Genomic DNA, 24,111 nt, shown 5'->3' with positions numbered 1-24,111 from the left:
AGCCTCTCTGGGCAACCTGTGGAAGTCGTTTTTCCTCCTGTGCAGGTGGAACTTCTGGGATCACTCCCTGTCAGTACCTCTGGTGCCATTGCTGGGCCCCCCCGGAGCACAGCCTGGGCCCTGCTCAGAGCCCTCCCTACAGACAGGGACACCCAGGGCTGAGGGCCCCTCTCGAGGCTGATCAGCCCCAGTTCCCTCAGCCTTTCCAGTCCCTATATCATCTCCGCAGCCTCGGCTCCAGAAGCTCCCTGTCTCCTTCATCCTCAGGATCCCAGCACTGGACACGGGAGTGGCCGGATGCGGTCTCGAACCCGGGGCTCTCCGCTCGGCAGCGGGAGGGCGGTGCCGGCGCTGCCGCAAGGGGCGTTGGAGCGCCGAGCGCATCGATCGCGGCCGTCCATCGGTGCTCGGCTCCCTGGGCAGCGCCCGCCCAGCCCTGCCCGTCCCCCGCCATTTCGCACCGGGACGGGAAGGGAAGGGAAGGGACCCGGAGCGGGAAGGGAAAGGAGAGAGGAGAGCAAGGGACGCGACGCGGGCACGGCGGGTGCCGGGAGCTCCCGCGGCACGGCCAGCCAGGTATCGCCTATCCCCACCCCGCCGAGCTGGGGCGACCCTCTTCCTTCCTCGCTTTCCCTTCGAGGTGGGAAGCACAGCCGGCGCCCCCTTCCTCCGCCGTCGCCGTTCCTCCTCCCGTCCCTTTTCCCCTCTCCTATTCCGCTCCCCCGGTGCTCCCGCCGGCATCCCCCGGAGCCGCATTCCCGGTTCTTCCCGGCGGGAAGGGGCAGGTGGCCAACGCCCTGCGGGACCCGGCGCTCGCCCGAGACATCCCCCACCCCTCCCCGAGCCCTTATGGATTTATTTTTTTTCCCTTCACCCCTTCTCGCAAATCCTTAAACCCGGAAAGTTGGGGCGGCGCGGGCGCGGCGCTGGCGGGGGCAGAGGGAGCCGGGGCGGGGCAGGCGATGCCCCGGAGCCGCGGGGGTCCCGCGGGCACGGCTCGCCCGGCAATTAAAAATTAATAAAACCCACCCTAAACTGTGTAGGGGAAGCCGTCGGGGGAAGCCGTGCTCGCCGTGTCTCCTGTCCGGGCACGGGAGGCGCGTTCCCCGCTGTGAGCTTCATCCCGAGGGGAGCTGGGACGCTCCGGGAAACCCGGGCGGGCTCGGCGAGGCACCGGGAGGAAGCAGCGGGAACTAAATCCCTGCACGGATTAATTCCCTGCACGAATTACTCTTTTGGCTTTTCCTGGAATTCAGTGCCTTTTAAATGTATTTGTCATGGTTTTTAATTATTTTTTCATTATTTCGTGTGCTTTCAATCTCGGTGTGACTGCTGCCTGTCGACCGAGTGCCCGCTCTACATTCCCTGTGTGTGTAATGTTTGAGGAGCAGCATTCCCTCATCCCTTTTTGTCTTGTCTTGCAGGGAGGGAGCTGCTTCCCGGTAATAGTAGAGGATCCTGACGCTGAATGAGAAGGCACCGGCAGCATCCTCGTTAGTGGGAGCCCAGCTCTGCTTAATGTTGGTTTCTTTGTCATCAGGTCTGCTAAAAAATGACAGAGTATAAACTTGTGGTGGTTGGAGCTGGTGGTGTAGGCAAGAGCGCCTTGACAATACAGCTAATCCAGAATCACTTTGTGGATGAATATGACCCCACAATAGAGGTAAACACTTCCATCTCATACTTTCTGTGAGGGGAGATTATCAGTGAATAATGGTGCTTGTTTCCTTTTGGATACTTACCACAAGGACAGGGCTTTATAGTAGAAAGAGCTCAGAGATAAATGTTCTGCATTGGAGACGGAATTGCTGTGCTTCTTGATCTGGCTGTGGAACAACAGCTGCAGTAATAAATTACCAGTTTTGGTCAATTAAAAGCATGGTGTTAATTGCCATGTATCCTTGGGCAGTGTGGATGCGTGTGTTTAGGATCTCTACGACAAAGTATTTGCAAACTCACTTGAAAATGCTTGGTGAAACTCTTCATAGTTTTGTGCAACCTCTTAAATGGGACATTTTTCCTTTGATAAGGAGGAAAAATAGTGGTTGTGAAATGTGTGTGCCAGTCTTTCTCAGCTCCTATCGCTCGGATCTGTTTCACACAGGGAGAAATGTGTCCTAGGATGTTGCAGTGAATGAAGCAAAAATTGGAGCCTGTTCTGTTTTGTTTTTCCTCTCTTTAAAAAGAGTACGAGTTTCTCTATCTAGAGGAGATGTTATGCGATAGCTTCTGGAATGGGTTCTTTGAAATACATGGTTCAGTACCTCCAAGTTTGAAATTGTATATAATCTTAGAAGTTGTGCTGTTTTAAAGGTTTATAATGAGCAGGCAAGCTCTGCCTTTTAAATACAAGAAAAATACTGGTGTTGTCTGAAATCCCCTGTGGATCGTTGCATTTAACAACCTCAGACTCTATAAAAGGAGAAATGACACCATAACTTACCCCAGGTTTTTATGTTCCCGGCACTGAGGCTCTGCATCTCATGACTTCATTTATATGTTTATCCAGCAAGGCACTTTAAGGCTCACTTGAAGAAATCACAAGGATTTAAATCTGGGCTTAAAATGGAGACTTGGGAAGTGTGTAGGTAGTGATTTTCAGGCAGACATAAGCAGGAGGAGCCAGTGCCCTGAGGTGGCACAAATTTAGTGAGGGCCTGAGCCCAAACAGAGATGTGTTGACTTGAGGTTCTTTCCATGTGTCTTCTTGTCTGTCTCTTGCATGGCCAAATAACATCTTGCTTACAGGAGGTTTTGTAACTAGACCTGTACAAAAAAAACTCTGTTTGACTTGCACCAGCAGAGTAGCTCTTTCAGTTACTAAGATAGGAAGTCTTAAAACAACAACCCCAAACATTCTCTAAAATTGCACCAAACTCGCTGAGAGGAACAAGCCAAATGGGATTTTACTTTTTCCTGCAAAAGGACCTTCGGAGGCTGTTGGTCTTTGATAATTTTTCATAATTACCTGGGTTTCTCTTAGGTTAGAGGTGTGTTTAAGCCCTGCAGAAAGTGCTATGCAGGGTCCATCTTATAAGTTGTCACTGTGTAAACAATTTAGGAGCACAGAAACTTAAGTGCCAGTATTCCTGGAGCACTTGAGGGATTTTGCTATTCTACCAACTGAGTGATTTGAAGGACATTAAATAAGTTTTTAATGTAAAATAATAAAATGGAAATACAGTTCCTTATAGAATGAACCTGAAAATCCCAGATCTGTGTCTTTTATTCATGGAATTATAGGCTGGTTTGAGTTGGAGGGGACCTTAAAGATCATCTTGTTCCCATGGGCAGGGACACTTTTCCACAAGACCAGGGTGCTCCAGGCCCTGTCCAGCCTGGCCTTGGCCATTTCGAGGGATGGGACAGCCACAAATTCAGTGCTGTGGTCCAGAATCTATGTGTTCTATAAGAATGATACTGAGTTGACAGGGAATTAAGTAACCTAATAGATTTTGCCAGCTTGTCACATGCAGCAGCATTCATTTCATTCATTCAATTTTACAAGTTGTCTACTAGATCCTGTTCTTATCTTGTAAATTCTGAGACCTCGGGGATGGAAACTGTATTTTCCTCCTCCTGGTAACTGGCCTTGTGTGTCCTCACATGTGGGTAAGCAATAATTCAGTGCCAACAAGGGCAGGCTGTGATTTGGAGTGGCAAACAGAAATAAAAATTGGGTTTAAATGCTCCAGTTCATGCTTGGGCAGGATCCACTTGATTGAGAAGGGTTGGTGATGGTGCTTCCTGTGTAGGTGCAGTTGTGATGCTGATCAAAGAACAACAATGGCTGTGGAGTGGGTTTTAGGCAATATGAGGAGATAAGGCTAAAATTGCCTTGACTGGTAAATTATTAGGATGGTTCAGTGGTGTCACTAGTGTTGTTCGCCACTTACTACTGTTTCTTTCATTGCCATACAGCAGAATACTCCTTTTCCCTGCAGATAATGAAGCTAAATAATTTGGGGTAAGATAGAGAAGATAGTTTAGTGTTTGTTGTCCATGGTATATTTCATAACAACACAGTTACTGAATAATTCTAAATATTTCCTGTGATTAACAGAATGAAACTCCACACTTCTAAAATTCTCATGTTGTGAAGACATAATATGGTGCAGTAAAGGAAAAACCACACTAATTACTTAGTCACAGGTGCCTTTACAGTGTTAATTTTGCTGCTGTTTTTTGATGGAATAAACCTAATGGTTCAACAGATAACCTGGTTGCAAAAGTCAAGTTTCAGTGCCTGCTTGAGTGTTTTATTAAATCTGAGCACAGCAGATGGCAGGGCAGGGGGAGGACTGAAAATGAGTGTTTGGGTGGCTGCAGTTGTTCAGATATCGATGCTTTATGTGTGTTCACAGTCCAGTGCTTTTATTTGAAGATGTCCGAGCAAGGATTTATAGCCAAGTAATTTTAAATGTTTTATTTTAAATTAAATGGGCAGCAACCGTTGTAAATCTGGCCTGAGCAGTTGGGGCAGTGCCCTCTACCGGCCGAGGCTGGGTAAATCTTGCTTGTGCTCACTTGAATTTCCTTCATTATTTAGCTTTTTTACGTTTTCAGGACATTTCAGCCGTAAATGTGTGTCGTCTTTAAAATGTCCCAGAGCAAAAGCAGCTTTCCTAGCTGCTTGTCAGAGGTTTTGAAATTGGATTAGCCAAATCCCTCGGCTGATTTAGGAATACTGATATTTAATTCTATGTTCTTAAATGACCTGTGCCCTTGTGAAACAAGCACCAATATTTAGTAATAGCTTAGTCTCAGGAGCTGTAATATTTTAGCATTAAATGTCTGGTATAATGGAGTTTTGTGGAATAATAATTACTTGCCTAGGTGAGATTTATTAAGCACTAGGGGAGGGTTTTTTTTTAGCTAAATTCCATATGTAGTGTAAAGCTGAGATTTCATATCACATATTCTTATCAGTGCTTGTGAGCAGATGGAATTATTGCTCCTTTAACATAATTCTTGCTGTTTTTTGTGGCTTTTGAAAGACCAATAAAAGCAGGTTAAGTAATCAATGAAATTTTTAAAAGTTACATAATGTATACTGCGGAAAAACTGGAATTTCACATTTGAAGCTGGGTAGGAATCAGGAATTAATCTTCTAGTTTACTTTTTTTTTTTCTTAATAGTGTCAAATATGAATTTCAGGTATGATGTTTTGCAAAGTGAAGGAGAAAAAAAGGCCAAAAAGAAAAATACTTATTATTTCACTCATCTGGAAATCATAAGCTTCAGTTTTCTCTCCCACATCTTTCTTTTCCTTCTGCTTCAAATCCCCTCACTAGGTAGTCACTAAAATTTTGTCCCCAGAAGTGGCAAAGCAACTTAACACCTCAAAATAGTAATTTTTGTATCTGTGCTGTGCTTTATGCTGGTGCATCTTTGCTGCTACTGCTAACACGGTAGGCAGTTCTCAAAAGTGATTTTTTTTTTCTCTTAAAAATTATTTTCTATGATGAAAATTACTTAAAGCTGTTGTTTAGCTCTCAGTTGAGGGGAATTTCTTTCCCTTTGAAGTCCTTAAGATGGAAGGGAATAGTACAAGCTTTTCAAGAACTGCTTTTCATATTTTTGAACTGGCAGTCAAATTGCAAGAAGAGAAAATGCAAGCTTTGTAAATATGTCTGGTATAATGATAGAAGTTCTGCTAGTACTGTGATAAAGGTATCCTAGGACATGGGGGATGTGCTCTTGAATGGAAGTGTTGGAATGAAGCTGCATCCTTAGGTGTGGGTTTTTTTTTGTAATTTTTTTCCCTTTAAGCAGCAAGATAGAATATTAACTTTATTTTAAAGTTACACACGCTGGAGTGTGTGTGTTTCTCAGCTGTATCAGTATTTAAACATGGCTTATAAATTTCTGAAGTAACTTCCCCACTTACTACCTGAACACTGAATTTGCACTTCTGTGAAATAAATAGTCTCAAAATCATGTTTGAGGCAAACTTCTATCTTTAAAGTAAACAGTAAGTATTGTTTTACCTGATATCGCGAGCCTAGATGACATTTAACAGTAAATAGGAGGTTACAGAGTTGGTCTGGTTTAAAATACTGTATATACAATTATCTCCTGCTTGTTTCTTAGCATGAGCGACAGGAAAGAAGAGAGTCTTTTATAAAATTACAAATGGATAGAAATTGCCTAAGAGTAGGTGTACTGTGCCTTAAAATGGGTACAAAGGAAGGAAGGTTGTTCAGAATTCACCTTGCAGCTGGCTCGAACTGCAGTTCTAATTCTTTAATTCCCTTCCCAGTAGCCTAGGTTCACTCGTGTGCAGTCAGAACAGCAGCAATGTTGTGTTAATCTCGAGCTAAGGAAGCTGAAAGGTGACCGCAGCTTGTGTTCACACCTTTTATTTGTTACAAGAGCTGCTTATTGGGAGTAATTCATGGTGCTGGTTGATGGCACCTTTTCCAAGCTCATTGCTGTGGCTTTATTTCAAACACAGAGGTGTTTATAGAAATTACTGGGCATGTAATGCTCACCTTCTTACTGCTAAAGCTGTGTACTCATAGAGGCCTAGCACCTAAACAGGGATGTAATAAAATCTAGCTGGTGGGACTTGGGACAGATTTTAGCCACTTGAGTCAGTGACCTGAAAGCTTTGATTTGATAGCATTGAAATAATTTGTTCTGACATCTCTGTGAACTAGCCCATCAGGGTTTTAATATGGCTCTGTTTGTCTGTCCTGGCTGAAAAGCCTCAATTTCAAATATATCAGCTCAACTTTGATAACTTAATAACAGATATCATTATACACACCTGCTCAGGCATACAAAACAGGTTTCCTGTCTCAAACACTGAAGGCTTTTTATTCTTCACTGTCTTTTCAGTGGCAAAGATTTTTGGAGTTGTCTTACTTGTGTGTTCTTTCTGGTTTATTATTTTGTGCATTCATGTAGCATGGAATGAGGGACAAAGTGTAGCTGAAAAAACAAAATTAGTAGATTTTATTTTATTTAAATTAAAAAAATAATTTATTTAAATTAGCTAGCTTAAGTATGATCAAACCTTTTCAGTCACTCTTATTGCTGATAAATAATTTGATTATCTCCAGATTTACTGATGTTCAAAACCTTACCTGTTTTGGTTAACCAAGGTGTATTTTTTTCCCTAGGATTCCTACAGGAAGCAAGTAGTAATTGATGGAGAAACCTGTCTCTTGGATATTCTTGATACAGCAGGTCAAGAAGAATACAGTGCAATGAGGGATCAATATATGAGAACAGGGGAAGGCTTCCTGTGCGTGTTTGCCATAAACAATACAAAGTCTTTTGAAGATATTCACCATTATAGGTGTGTATATGAAGAGAGAACCCACCCACCAGCTCTTGTTTTTAGGTGGGAAGGGGGCTTGTTCTTCCTTTGCATAATAGAGTTATCTCCCATGAAATAGGGAAAATCTGAAAATTAACAATATTGCAACTTATTTGTGCATCCTATTATCTGAAATTTTGCGTGATGTGAAAATCTGCCTCACTCATAAATGAGGTGTAAATTATTGTGGCTTAGTATTCTGAGTCAATACTTACCCAAAGATAAATTCTGTCCATTCCATTGATAAAATTGTTTGCTAAGATGGAAAAACTGAAGCTGTTGTGATTGTACAGACAATAATGTCAGTTGCTGATTTTGTTTGGGGCTGGAGGCGGAAATACCTGGGGAATGCTGTGAAAAGAATAACCTGTGTGAGCCCTGATGCCTGAGAAGGACAGACAAACAAAACCAGAGCTCCAAAATGACAGTAAAAACCAACTTGTTATTAATTTCTTCATATTATCTTCTTTTAAATAATTAGTTAAGAATTCCAACTCATGCTTTCTCTGTCAACTACACTAATTTAGAAATAGGAGTCTCTGGTGATTACCATAGCAGATCATTTATAACTTAGTACCTTACTGTTATCCTGACTTCTCCCTGGGTATTCTATTAGAAGCCAATGCAATTCCCACAATCAGCATCAGCCTAAGGTTAGTCCCAAACATGTGTTAATCTATCCACAGTTAGGTAGTAATAATAATAATATTAATAATAATACCACAAATGGGTTTCCTGTGGGTTTAGAGGAGGAAGGAGGAAAAGGCAACAAAGATGTTGGTGTAAGGGGAGGAAGGAGCATAAAGGTTTTCATGAGGATTTTTTGTTTTTAAAGAGAGTTGCAGATTTGCATAAGAACTTCACAGTTTATTTCAAAGAATGTTGGGAATTGAGTGCTGGAATTTCTTCTGTGCATTGACAGACCTGTGGGTGACCTTCCAGGCTTGAAGCTGAATAATCATAAGGAGCTGGAAACAGTATCTATTTTAATTAAGGAACACACTGCTAGATTATTTGGGAAGGCAGAAGTAATGAAATTAATGATATTTATTCAAGATTCCTCACAAGTACATCTTTCAAGTTCCTTTCTAACTAGTGCTTGGAAGGACTTTTACCAAATACCTCTCTGTAGAGAGCCAGTCCAGTGGTCTTCAGAGTTTTAAACCCCCTAAGTGCAGAATTTTTAATGCTGTCTTTACTTAAAGAACAAAATAAAATCACAACCTCCCCCCAAAACCAAACCAAAATCAAGACAGCAGACATAGAGTTTTGGCAGTGTTTTGGCAAATGAATTGAGTGTTGAATATGAGAGGTAAGTATTAAGATTAATACCAGAGTTTGTTAAGCTTACTCTGATATCAGCTGCTAAAAAGTTAAAAAAAATATTTTAAAACAACAGTGTAATGACATTAGCCTCTATAGTCGTTTGTAAAATGTCAGGCTTTTGGTTAGTTGGTTGGTTTGTTTTTGTTTAATAAGATGCTAAACTTGATGGTGACTGGCTTGGTCAATTTATTGTTTTTGTGTCTTCCAACAGTGCATGTGCAGTAGATTAACATAAAGAATGATGTTTGACTCTGTTAATTTAATGTTTTAACTGTTTTTAATTCTACCATGTAAACTGTTAATATTAATACTTGTTAAATGCAGTCTTGTCTTTTTCTTTGTTTTTAGGGAACAAATAAAGAGAGTTAAAGACTCAGAAGATGTCCCAATGGTGCTAGTAGGAAACAAATGTGATTTGCCTTCCAGAACAGTAGACACAAAACAAGCTCAGGATTTAGCAAGAAGTTATGGAATTCCTTTCATTGAAACATCAGCAAAGACAAGACAGGTAAAGCTCAAAACTTCCCAGATGCAAAGGCAAAGCTCTCACCTGAATTACAATAATGTTAATTATTCCAGGCATTGACATTTGCTTACTCATACCAATGGATGCATTTCTGCAGATTGGAAATCCTTGTGGTGTTTCTTCCTTTCTGTCAACTTGCTTATAATTAGTAATTGTTTATTGATGAGTGATTGATTGGCTTCAAGTGGGCAGACTCAGAGTGAGACCTGGCCTGCTGTTGCTCTCTTCTGTCAGGTGGTTGCAGCATTCTTGACTTTGTGAGAGGTTTTAATAGAATAAAAGCACTTCTGCTTAGAGGTGAAATGTTTTTTTTTTTTTTCCCTTCAGCAAGAGGATTAAACAGACAAGCAACTAATTAGTTTATTCTGATTTAAGTGTTTTCATTAATAACAATGGATTTTTTCCTTGAGGCATTGATTCTCTAATTAGGGGGACATGCTTGATATACCTAAGCAATTGACCTTAAGGTATTTCTGAAGTTCCTGAATTAGTTGTTAGAGTAAAATGATACTTTTCCTAAGACTTCAGAGCTCACTCTTGATATATGGTAACTCACTGGTCCTTTCAGTGCCTCTTGGGCTGTATGAGGACACAGGTGACAGAGTGGCACATCTGAGCTTTCGGGAGAAGAGAAACTCTATGGCTAGAGGTGGAACTGGTTCAGTACTTCTGGAAGAAAGCAATCTTGAAAAATGCTGTTTGGTGTTTTCTCCTTAAAGAGCAAAGATTTTACTGTCAGTACAAATTAGATCAGGCCTGAGTGGCTCCTACTCTGCATAATCAGAAGTGTTATGTGCAGGTTGTGCATCAGAAATTCAGGAGGTAAATAAGGACAGAATGCTGCAGTTGGAGTAACTGATCATAATTTCTGTAGAGATCCAGCTACATCACTTGGCAGAATTTCCTCATAGCTTGTAAGACATTTTTGGATCTGAGAAATGAATATTTTATTAGTGCAAATTTGCTCCACCACCCAAGTTTTTGACAAGTTGAAACCTGGGCTAATTAGTCAAACTTCACAAAGCAATGCTGACTTCTGGCAACAAAGAAAGTCTCTGTTAGGTAGAACTGAAAAACCCAAAGCAGAATTACCAAACTTGAATGACTGAGAATAAATTAGGCCACACAATTGTCGTGAAGAAGGGGGCATACAAGTGGACTGAATAATGACAGTGGCTTTGTTTGGAAGGTGCTGTATTAGTGGCTGTCATGGAGATAGGAGGGTGAAAAAATAACTCTGAAATTACATTTTAGGTTTGAAACAGAAGTGCAGTACCAACATCTAGGTTTTACTTTGTTCAGTCTGTCTTTTACAGCATCAGGCTTTGTTGGGGAAATACTCCTTTTGCATAATCACTTCTATTAAAAAGGATATTTGAAAACAAAGATGCCCAGTAGACTGTTTAGAACCTGTTGGATTTGAAAAGTTGGCACCACTAGGGATGGCTGCTGATTCTTTTCTAGTGCTGTTCTGAGCTTGTTGTGCGATGAAATTCCTTCATAGGATGCCATGTAAAGAAAATATTTTTGAGAAGAGAAAGAACTGGAATTTAGTTACAGCAAGAGGATCTAAATATTACTGTATGTGATTGTATATAAATGTGTGTATGTGCATAGAATGCTTTTTCAGTCACACTGTCATAAATATATATATATATATATATATATATATATATACACACCTTCTTGAAAAGTGTTTTTAAATTAGGGGAGTCCAACCATTTTGTGAGCTGCATATGGCCTATGGGCTATAGTTTTATTCACTCTGTCTAAAAGACAATATATAAATAAAACTCTGGTCCTCTCTGTCCTCATGGAGACCTTCCAAGTATGAACAGATGCAGCTGGTGGTCTTCTGGAATCTGTGGGAACTCTGTCATGAATCTTTTGAAGTAGGAACCTTATTTTCGTTTCATGTCATGTCTCACCTTCCACCACATGGAAACATCATCACTAAGGCCCTGCTGAATTTTCCTGCCTCTGCCCTTTCCTGTGCCCAGTTCTGCTGGAGCTCAGAAGGAATGAGAAATGTTTCTGCAGAAGGAAACTGGGAAGGTGGGAATAGGAGGGAGTTGTCAGACTTTTTTGATTGCCAAGACACTTTTTTTAAAAGGATGGCATTGCATGCTCATGCAGGATGATGTCTCAGTTCAAGAAAGTTTTTAAGATTTTCAAAAATTCATAGGCTAGGACAGAAAAGAGAAGAATATTGAAACAAAGTACAGAAATAAGTTATTCTAGAAGTTAGTGTGTTTGGGTCCTGACTGAGAATAAAGACGTGAACTTCAACTCACAGCAAGAAGCTTGTGTTTTAAGCTAAATCCCTCTGGGAATATTCAAACAAATCATTGAATTCATCAGTGAAACCTTGCCTTAGTGGGCCCTACAACTTGGGTATAAGGCTACAGATTATTAATATTTTCAGTTGGGCCACTGACTGAAATCACTATAATGTAATCTATGAAAAATAGTGATAATCCTGTTTCTGAATGTAAGCAAGTGGCAGTACTGGTGGTTTTGTAAGGCCATGAACATTTATTCATCCTTTCACAATCATTATGGAGAAGGGGATGAATGGCTTAGGTTTATTTTGATTGCTGATCTTTCTTTTCTCTTTTTGACATAGGCTTTATATTCAGGTTCTTCCCTGTCTACATGAGCATGTAGCTCCCAGTATTATAAATACCAATGTGACTTGAGGGACAAATTCAATTTATCCCCACCAAAGCTGCACCTGCCATTCTTTACTGTGCTTCCCCTTGCCTGGGAGTTACACAGGGTAAAGCTGTAAGGCCAGACCACCCCAATGTGGTTGAGTGTAGGGCTTTGTTTCTCTTGGAACATTTCAGCTCTCCTGCTGGTATTATATTCAGAGGAAAAGCAGATCAATGAGCATTATTGCAAGCATAGTAGAGGGTTTCCCAAAGTTTGAGGTCTCATTATTTGGAATACATGCTTAAACACACTTTTGAAGTGTGTAATGAAGAAGTTGACCTAAATCAGCAGAATGCTGTTAAAAAAGCCTTTTGGTTATTTCAGCTGTCTGGTGTACAGTGGGTTAGACCCAGCCTTGTGATCAAACTGATTTGAGAACCTGTGCCTGGTCTGGTGAAGTAACTGGGGCTGTATTTACAGAAATTCATTCCTGCATCTCAGTTAAAATTAATGGCTAACTGATAACTTAGTTTGCTTGAACCATTTTTTTAGGCGTTTGTCTTATCTGTTTAATGATATTGTATCACTCCAAGCTGTTTTTAATCCATCTCCTGTGTACAGGTTTCATCTTAAAGCTATGTTTTCAATGAGCTTTAACTTGGTCAGACTTCTTACACTGTGGGTTGAGTTTTTTCATGTAGAACTTTTCTGGAAGAGCTTGGTCCTCTCCCAAGGACAAAACTCGAAGGGAAGAAAGTTTTGGTTGCTTTTAGGAGATCAGCTGTGATCAAGTGTATAAGGATGGGCACAGAACAGTTTAGAGTTGTCAGGGCTAACTTTCATCAGGTTCCTTTAAGCACTGCAGAAGTGGAACTTGTGAAAATTCCTATTTGGGATACTTTTGGTCTTGGTTTGAAACAGCCTTTCTTTGCACATGGTCATATTTTAAATTGAGTGTTTGGCTGTAATTCAGTAGGCAAAAGCACCTCAAAAACATTGCCTCAAGGACCTGGGTTCCTTTGGCTATTTAGATTTTGAAGTTTTTAATAATTGCCAAAGGTATTTTTGCTTCCTGCTCTGACAGCTAAAAGAACTGGTTAGTCCCATTTTATTTATATGGTCATTGCTTATTGAAGGAAAAAAAAATACTAGAGAGTCTTAAATTGGTATTAAAATGACTTAAGTCTGTAGGATTGGCATGTGGCCCTTTAAAGTGTCACCTTGTGCTAATGATATAAGCAAATATGTGTCTGTACAGATTTTTTTTCAGAATAATCTCTTTCAGCAAGGTTCATAAGTCTATTCTTGGTGGTGGCAGTAATAGCATTTTCTTTTCTCACTCTGTGTCTCTCCATCTCTCTGCATTGCTAAAGCAAATTACAGCTCTTACTGGTGATGGGAAAGTTGGCAATAAATGTTGACTCAACAATTGTTACCTAATTTTTCATGTGAAAGCTCCATAATCAAATGACATCTTTCTACTGCAAAAGAGTAGATTTGCAAAAATGTTGATTTTTGTACAGCCTGTGCTTTGGCACATAGCAGCTGATCAATGTTTGCTGTTTCCACTTCAGAAAGAAACTTCCATTCCTTCCAGAAAAACATGGAAGTACGAGCTTTACTTGGATTTTGCCTGGTTTAATGGCTTTCTTTACATTTTGCAACCTGTCAGACCTGGAATATAAGACTTGTCCATACTTCACTACGTCATAAGAGGGCACATTATGTCTATACAGGGAAATACAATCCAAGAAATAAATCTAATTCATTTAATCTTCAAATTGAAAAGGCTGTAGTTCAGAAGAACTCTCAGATAAGCAGCAGTTTGTTAAAAATGAATGTTCAATGTGATAACCTGTGGCACAGGTCATGCAAAATGACCCAGTAATTGTGGCAGTAAATGCTGGCTGTCTTTTATTATTCAGTGTATAATACAAAGGTGAAATGGAGAGAGAATTGATGGAAAACCTGCCAAATAAAAGCCTAGACTGTCCATTGGTAGTAATAAAGCTTTGGGGCTTAAGTAGTCATGCTGCTTACCATGATCATCAGTGTGTTCTGGTTTTATTTTTAAATAATGAGTTTGTATTAAATTAATAACCTGGTTAATCTGATTGAGGAGACAAGTACTGAGATTGGTAGTAAGGCAGAGGAGAGATTTGCTCTCCCCTTAAAAAGCTTCAGTGGAACATTTTTCATTTTGTTCTAGTAAGAACATCCTCACAGATTGATCTAAATTCTTAAATTTATGCACAGATACACTAATTTTGATATATTGTAACTTAGAGTTGCTGCTGTATCTTTTTATATTGCATTTGGTTAAAGATGCCTTTGGTCTCCATACATTTTTTTTTAATGCTTGTAGTGTCATATCCAAGTGGCCTAAATGCAGAGCTGCAGAAAAGTAAGGTGTGAGACCAGAGAAGTAAAACACATAGCTCTGTGTCATCCCTGAACACGTGAAGAGCATTTCTGCAGCAGACTAAAATCTGAGCAGCAGAACTTCACAGATTGTTTGCATTTAGGTGTTGTTACGGGACCCTTGTTGCTGAGTCTGGCCCAGAGGAACAGATCAGGTGTGTCTTGTTGATGTAACAAAGCTCTTAAAAGATTACAATAATGAACATTTGCAGCCATGGCTCAGATACCACTTTTCCTAAATTTAATAGCACAGTGCTTGCTTTGTAAATTTAGTAGCTTTGAAAACAACACTGCCCCAAATTCAGTGTTCTTAGAAAATTTTATTTCTTTATAATGGATTTTTGCAAAGTTCCACTTCTGACCTAAAGAACAGAACATGAAGGAGCTTGCTTTTCTTTGCCCAAACAGTAACTTCTTCTCACTTTGGCTCAAAACTGCAAGTGGGTGGTTTAACTATGTGTGTTCATAAGTACCCCCTAGTTCACAATTTAATAAGTTTTATGCCTCCTGCATACATCCATGCCCACAGAAATGTGGGAATATTCAGTTACACAAGCAGTATCATTTTCAGCAATGGAAGAAAAGAAATCTTACTCTTTTTTAGTGTTACCATGCACAGAAGAAAAACAGGGCTTGAAGCATAGATATTCACAATAATTGGTAATCAATAAATTAAGTATTTATCAAGCAGCAAATGAGCAAGCCCTGCATTTTAAATAAATAAATGAAGCTCCATATACTTCTCTCAAGTAAAGCTCATCATTTCAGTGGTTTTGTTGTGGTTTTTTCCCCTTCCATGGGTGTCCCAGTTGGTCTCAATCATTACCAAAGTGATTTTTAAGGAGTTGTGTTTTACAATGCAGAGAGTGGAGGATGCTTTTTATACATTGGTGCGAGAGATCCGACAGTACAGAGTGAAAAAAATCAGCAAAGAAGAAAAGACTCCAGGGTGTGTGAAAATTAAAAAATGCCTTGTAATGTAACAGGGTAAGTTTGTAATGTACGAGGGTAAGTGTTGCAAGTCACTTGCCAAATAAAACTGATTGAGGGTGTCTTGCCAATCAGACTTTTTGTGGCTAATCAGTGACATAATTTCAGATATAAAACCAATCACATTTCAGTGTCCTCAATATGGATTTGCTTTGTTTTGTGGGATTTTGATAAATGGATTAACAAGAAGTCTTTACTGCATATTGAATTCTCCAGCTGGGAAGCAGAGGCTCAGTTCTGAGTGGGAAGAAGTTAGGAGGAAGGAGTTTTATTAGTAATATATTCATTATGCTGTTGAGGTGAATATTGGTTGAAGCTTCAGGCTGATGAACTGAGGGGAGACGACTGCAACACTTAAAAGTCCTCCTCAGATACAGAAATAGGAGATTCCTAATCCAACAAAACAGTATTTGACTGGTGTACAGGATTTTTTAATTCTCAGGCCCTTCTTTATGCCATGTTATTTTCCCCTTGTTCTTCCCCAGCTTAAAAAATTTACCACTTCTAGGTTTTTTTTGGTTGTTTTTTTTTTTTTTGGTTTGGTTTGGTTTTTTTTGGTTTTTTTTTTTTTTTGGTTTTTTTTGTTTGTTTGTTTTTGGTTTTTTTTGTGTGGTTTTTCTTGTTTTGTTTTGTTTTTTGTTTTTTTTTGTTGTTGTTTTGTTTTGGGTTTTTTTTTTTTTTTTTTGGTCAGCTATAATGCCATGAGTGATCCAGATTTGGACAAAATAAGGTTTCACCTTTTTTTGAGAGCATTTACAGGAGGTGGGTTGAAGGAACACTGGAGGAGGAGAGGAGACTAAACCAAAGCCAACAAGAAAACACAAAAAAGCCCCAATACCCAAATTCTCACAAAATATTTTTTAATCTGTGTATTCCGCTGTAAGAAAAAAGGGAGGAGGTGAGGAGAAAAGAAACTGGTATGGAAGAAGTGCTTGTCTAAATCACTTCCAGTGCTTTTTGAGTAAAACATTGGAGCAGCTCCTTGCAGATATTCCTAGCCTATTAATTCTTTACCTCCTTCTGCACCACTGCAGAGAGTGAGAGTTGTTACTCTTTATATACTTGTCCAAGTGGAGGATGACCTGGAATTTCCCATTGTGTAAAAGAAAAACTTCATTTTTCAAGGTATGTGTTTGTACTTCAGAATATGTGGCAGAGAAGTAGTAGAATTTGGGTTGTATCCTCCAGACACTGTCACATTGTGGGAATATTCTCCTCAGTGAAGGAGTTTTGTTTCTCTGGGGAAGAAATTTTGATTCATATCAGTTTTTACTAGATCTGCTCAGGCTTGTTCATCTCAGCTTTTAAGTGATAAATGACTGCTCAGAGGTAATTATTTAGATTTTTTTTCCCCTAAAGAAAATGGTGGAGTCCATTTTCCTGGAGATGTTCAGGAAATGGCTGGATGTGGCACTTAATGCCATGACATAGTTGACAAAGTGCTGATCAATGAGTTTAGACTTGATGGACTTGGAGATCGTTTCCAGACTTAATTATATGATTCAGTCACTTTGTGATACACTGTATCACAGGTTTCCACTGCAGGAAACTGGAAACTTCAGTCATGAAGCTCCCTAATATTGCATCCAGATATTACTAAAATTGATGCCGTCAAAGCACCTTGTTCTATCCTTCCCTGCTATCAAAAAACAACAAAGAGAAGCTGGGCAAGATGACTTTTGGTGAGAACAGTAGAAATTATGTTGCTTAAGCCCTGTAGCCTTCTAGAAACCAACTTTGCAGTTACTCGGTGTGTTACTGATGGAACTGTACCACAAAGTAGAATTTATTTTTTTTATGCTGGGACTTGAAAGATGCTGAGTCCTGTTATGCTGGGACTTGAAAGATGCTGAGTCCTGTCTGCTTTCTCTTCCTGTTGGGAGAATGGGAATAAGATGGTGGGAATGGTGGTTTTCAGTGGAAGGATTTTTCAGATTGTAGCATTCTTATTTATGTCTAAAAACATGCTTGCTTTCTGCCAGCTTCCTAATGATGTCCAAGAGAAGTATTTTGGGGGGGGGGTTCACACCTTCCCCCCCCCCCCAAGGGAAATCTTCTGTCAACAGTGGATATTGTTGAGTTTTGGATGCTTTTTGTTGTGTTTTCTTTTTTCCCTGCACCCTGTTTAGAAAACAGTCTTGGATCTAAGGCTCTAGAACTTCAGGAGTGTGCTTAGGGAAGGAATCATTTGCCTTTCTTCCCAAGTGAATTCTGCATGGTATTGATGACCATTTTCAGCAACTTTGTATTTAGGGAGTTGAGCTGGAAGAAGCATGTTCCAAAATTATTAGGGCACAGCTGTAGTTCAGTAGTGATTTGAGTGGAATGAGAAGTCTGATATTTAAACCAGCCGGGCTTGTATTACTTTCCAGTCAGTAAGAAAATGTATTATTTCAGTCTGATGTGTAGTAGGTGGCTAAGGAGAGCAGCACCTGATGGTGTGAGCCTTAGAGCTGGAATTTTAGACTTCAGAAATATTCATTGTAATACAGACTGCAATGACAGTATTCTGGGAATAATCAAGCTGGATGGTTCAGAGGGTTTTTCTCCCTTTTGGAATGTTGTTTATCTTCTTGCTGCCTGTGAGATGCCTTCTGAAGTTCTATTAGTCTTGCCCAAGGAAACTGAAAACTTTGACTGCCCAGACTGCAATGAACTGCTGATGCTTTCTGAGAGTTTCATTCATTTGGCTGTTACACAGTAAAGCAGGAAGGACTAAACATCTTTTGCTCTATTTGTAATTTCCAGCTAGCAGGGAGAAGTTTCCAAAACTCCATGTGAAATCCTCAAAAGAACTCGTTCAGTGAAAGAGTCAGATTTCTTAAATAAAAAGCATGCTACCAGCAGACATCTAGATAATGGAATTTGGGTTGAGCTGGGTTAGTAGTGAAAAGTTTGAATTACAAAAGTTCTAGATTTGAATTCAAAAATGCCTAAATTCTTGATTCAAACTGCAATTTAACCGTTTCTCTCCATAGTACTACAGAGGTGTACAAATAACTTCTGTTCCTCGTGACTGATACATGTGTGTATGTTTATATTAAAATATGTATATATTTTATATATAAAAGATATCTTGATATATAATATATTTTATATAGAAAATAGATTAAAAATATAATATATAGATAATATATTTTTATATAGATATATTTTTTAAAAATATATAAGAAAGAACTCCTACAATTTAGAACTTGTTTAAGGGTTATTTTTGGCACTGGGATTTTAAGGAATTCCAAATTCCTTAGGATTTTGGTGTTTGTTATTGCCAGCCAGGTTCGTTGCCCAGTCTCATACATGCTTGTGGTGGTGCTGCCACATCTCCAGACTTTTCTGCAGCCGTGGAACCATGTGGGGCTCCAAAAGCAAACTTGTAGCCAGGAGCAGGCTGTTCCTGTGGGATCAGTTCTCTTGTTTCTATTCCCTCTGCCCTTTGGAAGAACAAGGGCCAGGGGCAAGGCCTGTCCGTGCACCTTTAGTGAGGCTCTGGGGTTTGGTTCTGAACCTGTGCTGGGAACTGTGAGTTTCTAATCTGAGCCTGGATTTAGTGCTCTCATTCAGTTCATCTTAGCTTCCTCAAAGGCTTGCACACCATAAGTGCATTGTGAGAGGGAGGAAGGTCAGCTGCCTGCACTCCCTTCGTACTGAAAGAGCTGACTGGAAAGGTTGGTAGCTTTTGATCTCACAGCATTGATGCCTCGGGGACCTTCTGCAGACAGAGTATCCACTACTTGCATGTAAAATTTAATAGGTAGGCTGCAAAGGGAAAGACCTCCCTTTACCTTGTGTTCTTCACTTCTCACTCACAAGTGGTCTAAGCACAGTTTTGTATGTCATGTTCTATTAATGATCTGAATTGAAGATGAATTGTGGCAGGACCAAACATAATCAATAATTAGTGAGGCTTGGTCTACAGAGGTGTCAATGCAAGGATGAAAGCCAAGTCAGTTCTGTAATGTGGTCTAATGAAAAGTGTCCCTGCCCACAGCAGGGGCTGGGAATGAGATGATCTTTAAAATCCCTTCCAACCCAAACCATTCTATGATTCTATGTGTCAACGTGTGCTGTATTTAACAGATCATCATCTTACTAGGTAGAAAAAAAATTGCAACCCTTGATTGGGAAGTCATGTGTTTAAAGGTTCATGATAGTATCTGGGTATTTGTACAAGTTATTTTCTCTGCATTTATTTTAAAACAAGTTTAATAAGGGGGATTGCTCATTTGAATACTTAAATTACAATTTTAAGTGTGTCTCATTTGAAGGCACCAACTGAAAGGCAGTTCTGAAAGGTGGTTCTGTAAGGCAGCATGAGCAGTCTTGGGCAGAGGCTGTTCTTATATGGTTCTTGTGTTTTAAGAATTAAACTGTTGTTTTGTCTGTTGGGATTGATTCTTAGTGCTGTGCTCCCCCTTAGTACTGAGACCTGCATTGGAATCATGAACTTCTATATCATTTTCCTACTTGAACAGTGCTAAATATTCTCTTTGTGCATTAATGCTGGAGCTGTAAGCAAAATACACTAGTTATCTCTAAAGTAATACCAAGTATTTTTAATTTTCCAAAAACTAATGAGTGACATGACCTTTTGCAGAAATAAGGCTATTCTCCCAGTAGGCATGCTGCATCAATTTTTTATTGGTCAATAGTCCCTTAAAATGTAGAACAAGTTGTTTGCAAGGTCTTGTAATATGCAAAAGTGTACTATTAATATTGGGAGATACACTGCCAAGGACTTTGAACATAAGTTGTGTGTAAATGTTTTATGAACTTGAAGATTTTAAATAAGTTTAGATTATACTGAGTGCTGCTTTTTAAATGAAGCTATTTCACACCTCCCTGTTTGGAATTTTCATACTAGGTTTTATCACCACTTGGAGTTTGGCTGAAACAGTAATGAATTAGGTGATTTTTGGCTTTCTGGTTTTTTTCAGCGTTCACTTTCAGTTCTTTACTGAAGTAGGCATAGAGGAGGAAATGCAGAGTGGTGTTTTTTTTTTTTTTTTTGGCAGCTTGAAGGCAAACTCGTGTGGCTGAATTTCTATAGTGATGCATTTGGCTGCTGTGATACAGTAACATTTCTCAAAGGTATAAGGAGTAAGGCAGCAAAGAATCAAGAAAATTTTTGTCTTTAAGGATTTTAAGACCACCTGTACTCATTTTTAAATGTAAAAGCAGACTGACAACATGAGTACTTCAGTGGGACTTGAAGCAAGGCCATAAATTGTTTCCCATAAGTAACAAAGTAATTGTACTTGATAGTGGTCCATAACATCCTTTTGGATATGCTGGTCTCTTTAGATAAGAGTTAATTTTGGTCAGTTGTAATTACCTCTGAAAATAATGAGAAACTACTCAGTGTGAACAAACTTTAGCTTTTGTGTCTGTAGCTCAAATCTTGGAGTCATGGAGATTTTAAGTGACTGTCCAGCACCAGAGAGAGTGTGTTTCAAGTGTCCCTAACTTTCAAAGTGAATAGAATGATTTATCAAATAACTTATCACTGGGACATGGGGTTGATTTGATCGATTTGCATGTGTAAAGATTTATAAAACTGCGGTGTGATTACTATACCAATGTGTCTGAGAAATGATCAGAATATGTGGATTAACCATAACTATGTCTTTAGTATTGAATTATTGGTACAAATATTAGAATTCATGTTCCAGAGCTGTATATAGATTACTAAAGCATAAAGATAGTTAATGCCTCACAACTTCCCTGTGAGGGTGGGGAGGCCCTGGTACAGGTTGCCCAGAGAAGCTGTGGCTGCTCCATCCTTGGAAGTGCCCTATGTCCTAGGCCAGGTTGGATGGGGATTGGAGCAACCTGGGACAGTGGAAGGTATTGGGGGTGGAACTGGAGGATCTTTGAGGTCCCTTCCAACCCAGGCCATTCTATGATTCTGTGATAATATATACTTCCAACCTAACTGTGAGGTGTTAGTATATAAATGCACACTCTGTATATGATACTTTTCTAGCTTGAAGTGGGGCAAGGTGTGCTCTTGGAGATGGAGATGAGGGCAGCACACACTTCATTACCTTCCTTCCTACACCAACAATGGAATTTCACCTGTGGGCACCTGTGAGTAACCTGCAGGATGCCCTAAGCCCAGTTTAAGAGCAGGAACAGGGCAGCAGGTGTCAGCTCCTGCTGGCACCAAAGCAGTTCCCTTAGATGGTGGTGTGAGTGCTGCTCAGAATTTCAGGGAGGAACAGGATTAGTCCTGCAGCCAGGATTCATGGTTCAAAGGATGGCAGGTAGGCAGCAAAATGGACTGATGGAACCCCCCTCACATGGCCAGGGAGGGACACAGGCTGTACTTCAGCAGGCCTGTGAGTCTGAACCTGATCCTAATTTGTATCTTCTGTGTCTTTTCAGGGTGTTGATGATGCCTTCTACACATTAGTTAGAGAAATCAGAAAACACAAAGAGAAGATGAGCAAAGATGGTAAAAAGAAGAAAAAGAAGACAAAGACAAAGTGTATAATTATGTAAATACAATTTATCCTTATTCCTAAGAAGTACTGAAGTAATTTTGTACATTACACTAAATTATTAGCATTTGTTTTAGCATTACTTTACTTTCTGCTTCATGATCCTGTTAGCTTTACCTGAATGCTTGTTTTAAATGACAGTGGAAACTTCATTCCTCTTAAAGTGCCAGTATTCTTTGACTGTTGGTTCTTGAACTAGCAATGCCTGTGAAAAAAAAAAAACCAAAAAACAAAAAGAAAACAAAAAAAAAACCCACAAAAAACCTGAGAATTGTCTTAGGACTCTTCGGTGCATGCACAGTTGCTAACTTCCTATTTTTCTTACTGATTGTGAACTTCTGTTCTGTGTGCAAAGCAAACAAATGATGCTCTACACATTTTAACATCCCCTCTGAATTTTTGGATTTATAAATTTGGTTGGATAAATGGACTAGTTAGCAAAAGAAACTTTCATTTCAGCCTTTCCTTTGTTTTAGACTGATTGCAATAGAGAGAGACCAGAAGCCTTTATAGTCTTCCTGTAGATTTTGCTTCTAGGCATCTAGTCTTGTAGCATTTCAGATCAACTTTAATGAATGTAAAGAGAAAACTGTCAAAAAAAATTTCACTGCAATTTGTCACAGTCATTCCTTAAATATTCTATTTTTTCTATTAAAAATTAAAAAAAAAAAAGGAAAAAAATCTAAAAAGACAACAATGCACACCTGGCAATGGAAAAAGTAAAAGTTCTAATTAGGTTGATTTGCTATTGTTAATGCATTGCTTTAAGAGTTTCACTGACTTTTTGTGTCTGAAGAGCAAGGTGAAATACCCCTGTGTCAAAGCATTGAGTAGCTTTGTTCAGTAGGGTCAGGATTTCACCCGGAGTGTCCCTAGGAAATACTAGAATGCCTTAACAGAGAAGTTGATTCAAATTCTTAGGTTAATTCATACTTGGACCCAGAATTTACTGTAAGAATTAAATAAAAATCAGTCCTATTACAGAGTGCAGTAAAACCATTCTTTTTCTTTCCCCCAAGAATGGCATTAAAGATGCCCATTTCGTGCAAAATAGCTGAGAAATTCTAAATTCTAGCAACATCAGATGAGTGACTGAAAGAGTTGAATTTAGCTGCTTCATGCAAATAATTTGGAAATCCACTATGCCACGGAAATGGTGTGGAATTTGCACAATCTGTCAGCATAGAACATGGTTTCCAGAGTCAGTGTTTGTGTGATGTCTGTGAAGTACTGATTCAATGGTTGGTGAGTGGCATTCCAGTGTCTGCACTGCCATGAAGCTAAACCAAGAGTTTAATGTTGTCTTTCTCTGTGATTAAGTTCTCTTGTGATTTTTGTTATTCTCTCCCCCCACCTTGTTTTTGGGTTATTTTTGGTTTGTGGTGTGGGTTTTTTTTGTTTGTTTGTTTGTTTTTTGGGTTTTTTTTTGGTTTGGTTTGGTTTTTTTTGTTTGTTTGTTTTTTTGTTTTGTTTTGTTTTGTTTTTCTGATTGGAATTAATGCAGGATTTTTGCAGGAACTTTCACTTTTTGGTACTGCAGTAGCCTAGTTATCCACGGAAGTACAAGCCAGTAGTTGCAGTTTCCAGTTCCTGGTATCTCCCTGTAAATGTGGAGTTGTTTCAGGAGAGCTTTGGTCCCTGAAGGTGCACTTCTCCACAGGAGCTAGCTCAGCTGCATAGTGACACTGGAAAGTGTGACTCTGGAGTACCCAAAAAATAAAACACAAGACACTGAGGTAGGAGAGTTCAGGACACTGGAAATTTTGGAACAGGGAATAGCAGCATTGCCCTAAGGTATTCCATAGAAACTTTACACGTGTATGTAAAAATTGGACTGTGTAACTTGGACCACTTCTGTGAAAAGTATTATTTTGCTTCTGAAAAAAAATCCCAGAGTGACTGTTATAGGTGGGGACCTGCAAAGCTGGCAGGGAACACAGAGTGTCTGAATTGCTCCATATTCTTTTAATTCCATTGTGTCTGGGAGAAATCAGGCCTTTCCCTGCCTGTGCCCCCTGCTCCACCCTTCACCAAAATCCAGACCCCTCCACTCCTCTCAGCTTCAATGTGAAATCTAAGTTATGAAATACTCTGAAAAACAGTAACAGGAGAACTTAACTTTATACTGTAAGGACCAATAATAAGGAGTAAAAACAGATTCTTGATGTCACAAAATATTTCAGAGCTTCCAAGGTTAAAATGTGTTGGAGACAATTACTTGCACATTTTATACACTCTTGATAATAGATGAAGAACGTTGCAAAAGTGGGTTGTAAGCCTTGAGCAAATGGAAGTAATCTTAAGGTTATTTTAATTTTGGTAACTGAGTCACACTGCATGTCAGATTAGGACTGGTCTAAAATTCT

At 39.5% G+C, this 24,111-nt stretch overlaps 1 protein-coding gene across 3 annotated transcripts; it reads left to right on the top strand.

Moving 5' to 3' along the window:
- Positions 1–448: 448 nt before the first annotated feature.
- Positions 449–23,148, top strand: KRAS (KRAS proto-oncogene, GTPase). Of its 3 annotated transcripts, none has more exons than XM_053977756.1 (5): positions 449–576; positions 1,425–1,663; positions 7,128–7,306; positions 9,002–9,161; positions 21,630–23,148. In XM_053977756.1, exons 2-5 carry the CDS (start codon positions 1,553–1,555, stop codon positions 21,744–21,746), a joined length of 567 nt encoding a protein of 188 aa, XP_053833731.1. In that variant the 5' UTR covers positions 449–576; positions 1,425–1,552; the 3' UTR covers positions 21,747–23,148. The 3 variants fall into 3 exon arrangements, with proteins under 3 accessions (XP_053833731.1, XP_053833730.1, XP_053833729.1); XM_053977755.1 differs by lacking the exon at positions 21,630–23,148 and adding an exon at positions 15,119–15,238 and having other exon boundaries at positions 1,541–1,663; XM_053977754.1 differs by lacking the exon at positions 21,630–23,148 and adding an exon at positions 15,119–15,238.
- Positions 23,149–24,111: the final 963 nt, after the last annotated feature.

Source organism: Vidua macroura, chromosome 5, assembly GCF_024509145.1.
Source record: "Vidua macroura isolate BioBank_ID:100142 chromosome 5, ASM2450914v1, whole genome shotgun sequence".
In the NCBI taxonomy this organism is placed as follows: Eukaryota; Metazoa; Chordata; class Aves; order Passeriformes; family Viduidae; genus Vidua; species Vidua macroura.
This window is presented reverse-complemented; position numbering and strand designations above follow the sequence as displayed.

What these genes read in the sequence shown, in the direction of transcription:
- KRAS (XM_053977755.1), top strand. Translation starts at nt 1,553, where the DNA reads ATGACAGAGTATAAACTTGTGGTGGTTGGAGCTGGTGGTGTAGGCAAG. An exon ending in GAAGATATTCACCATTATAG is followed by an intron (nt 7,307 to 9,001) that starts GTGTGTATATGA and finishes CTTTGTTTTTAG; the next exon opens with GGAACAAATAAAGAGAGTTA. An exon ending in CATCAGCAAAGACAAGACAG is followed by an intron (nt 9,162 to 15,118) that starts GTAAAGCTCAAA and finishes TTTACAATGCAG; the next exon opens with AGAGTGGAGGATGCTTTTTA.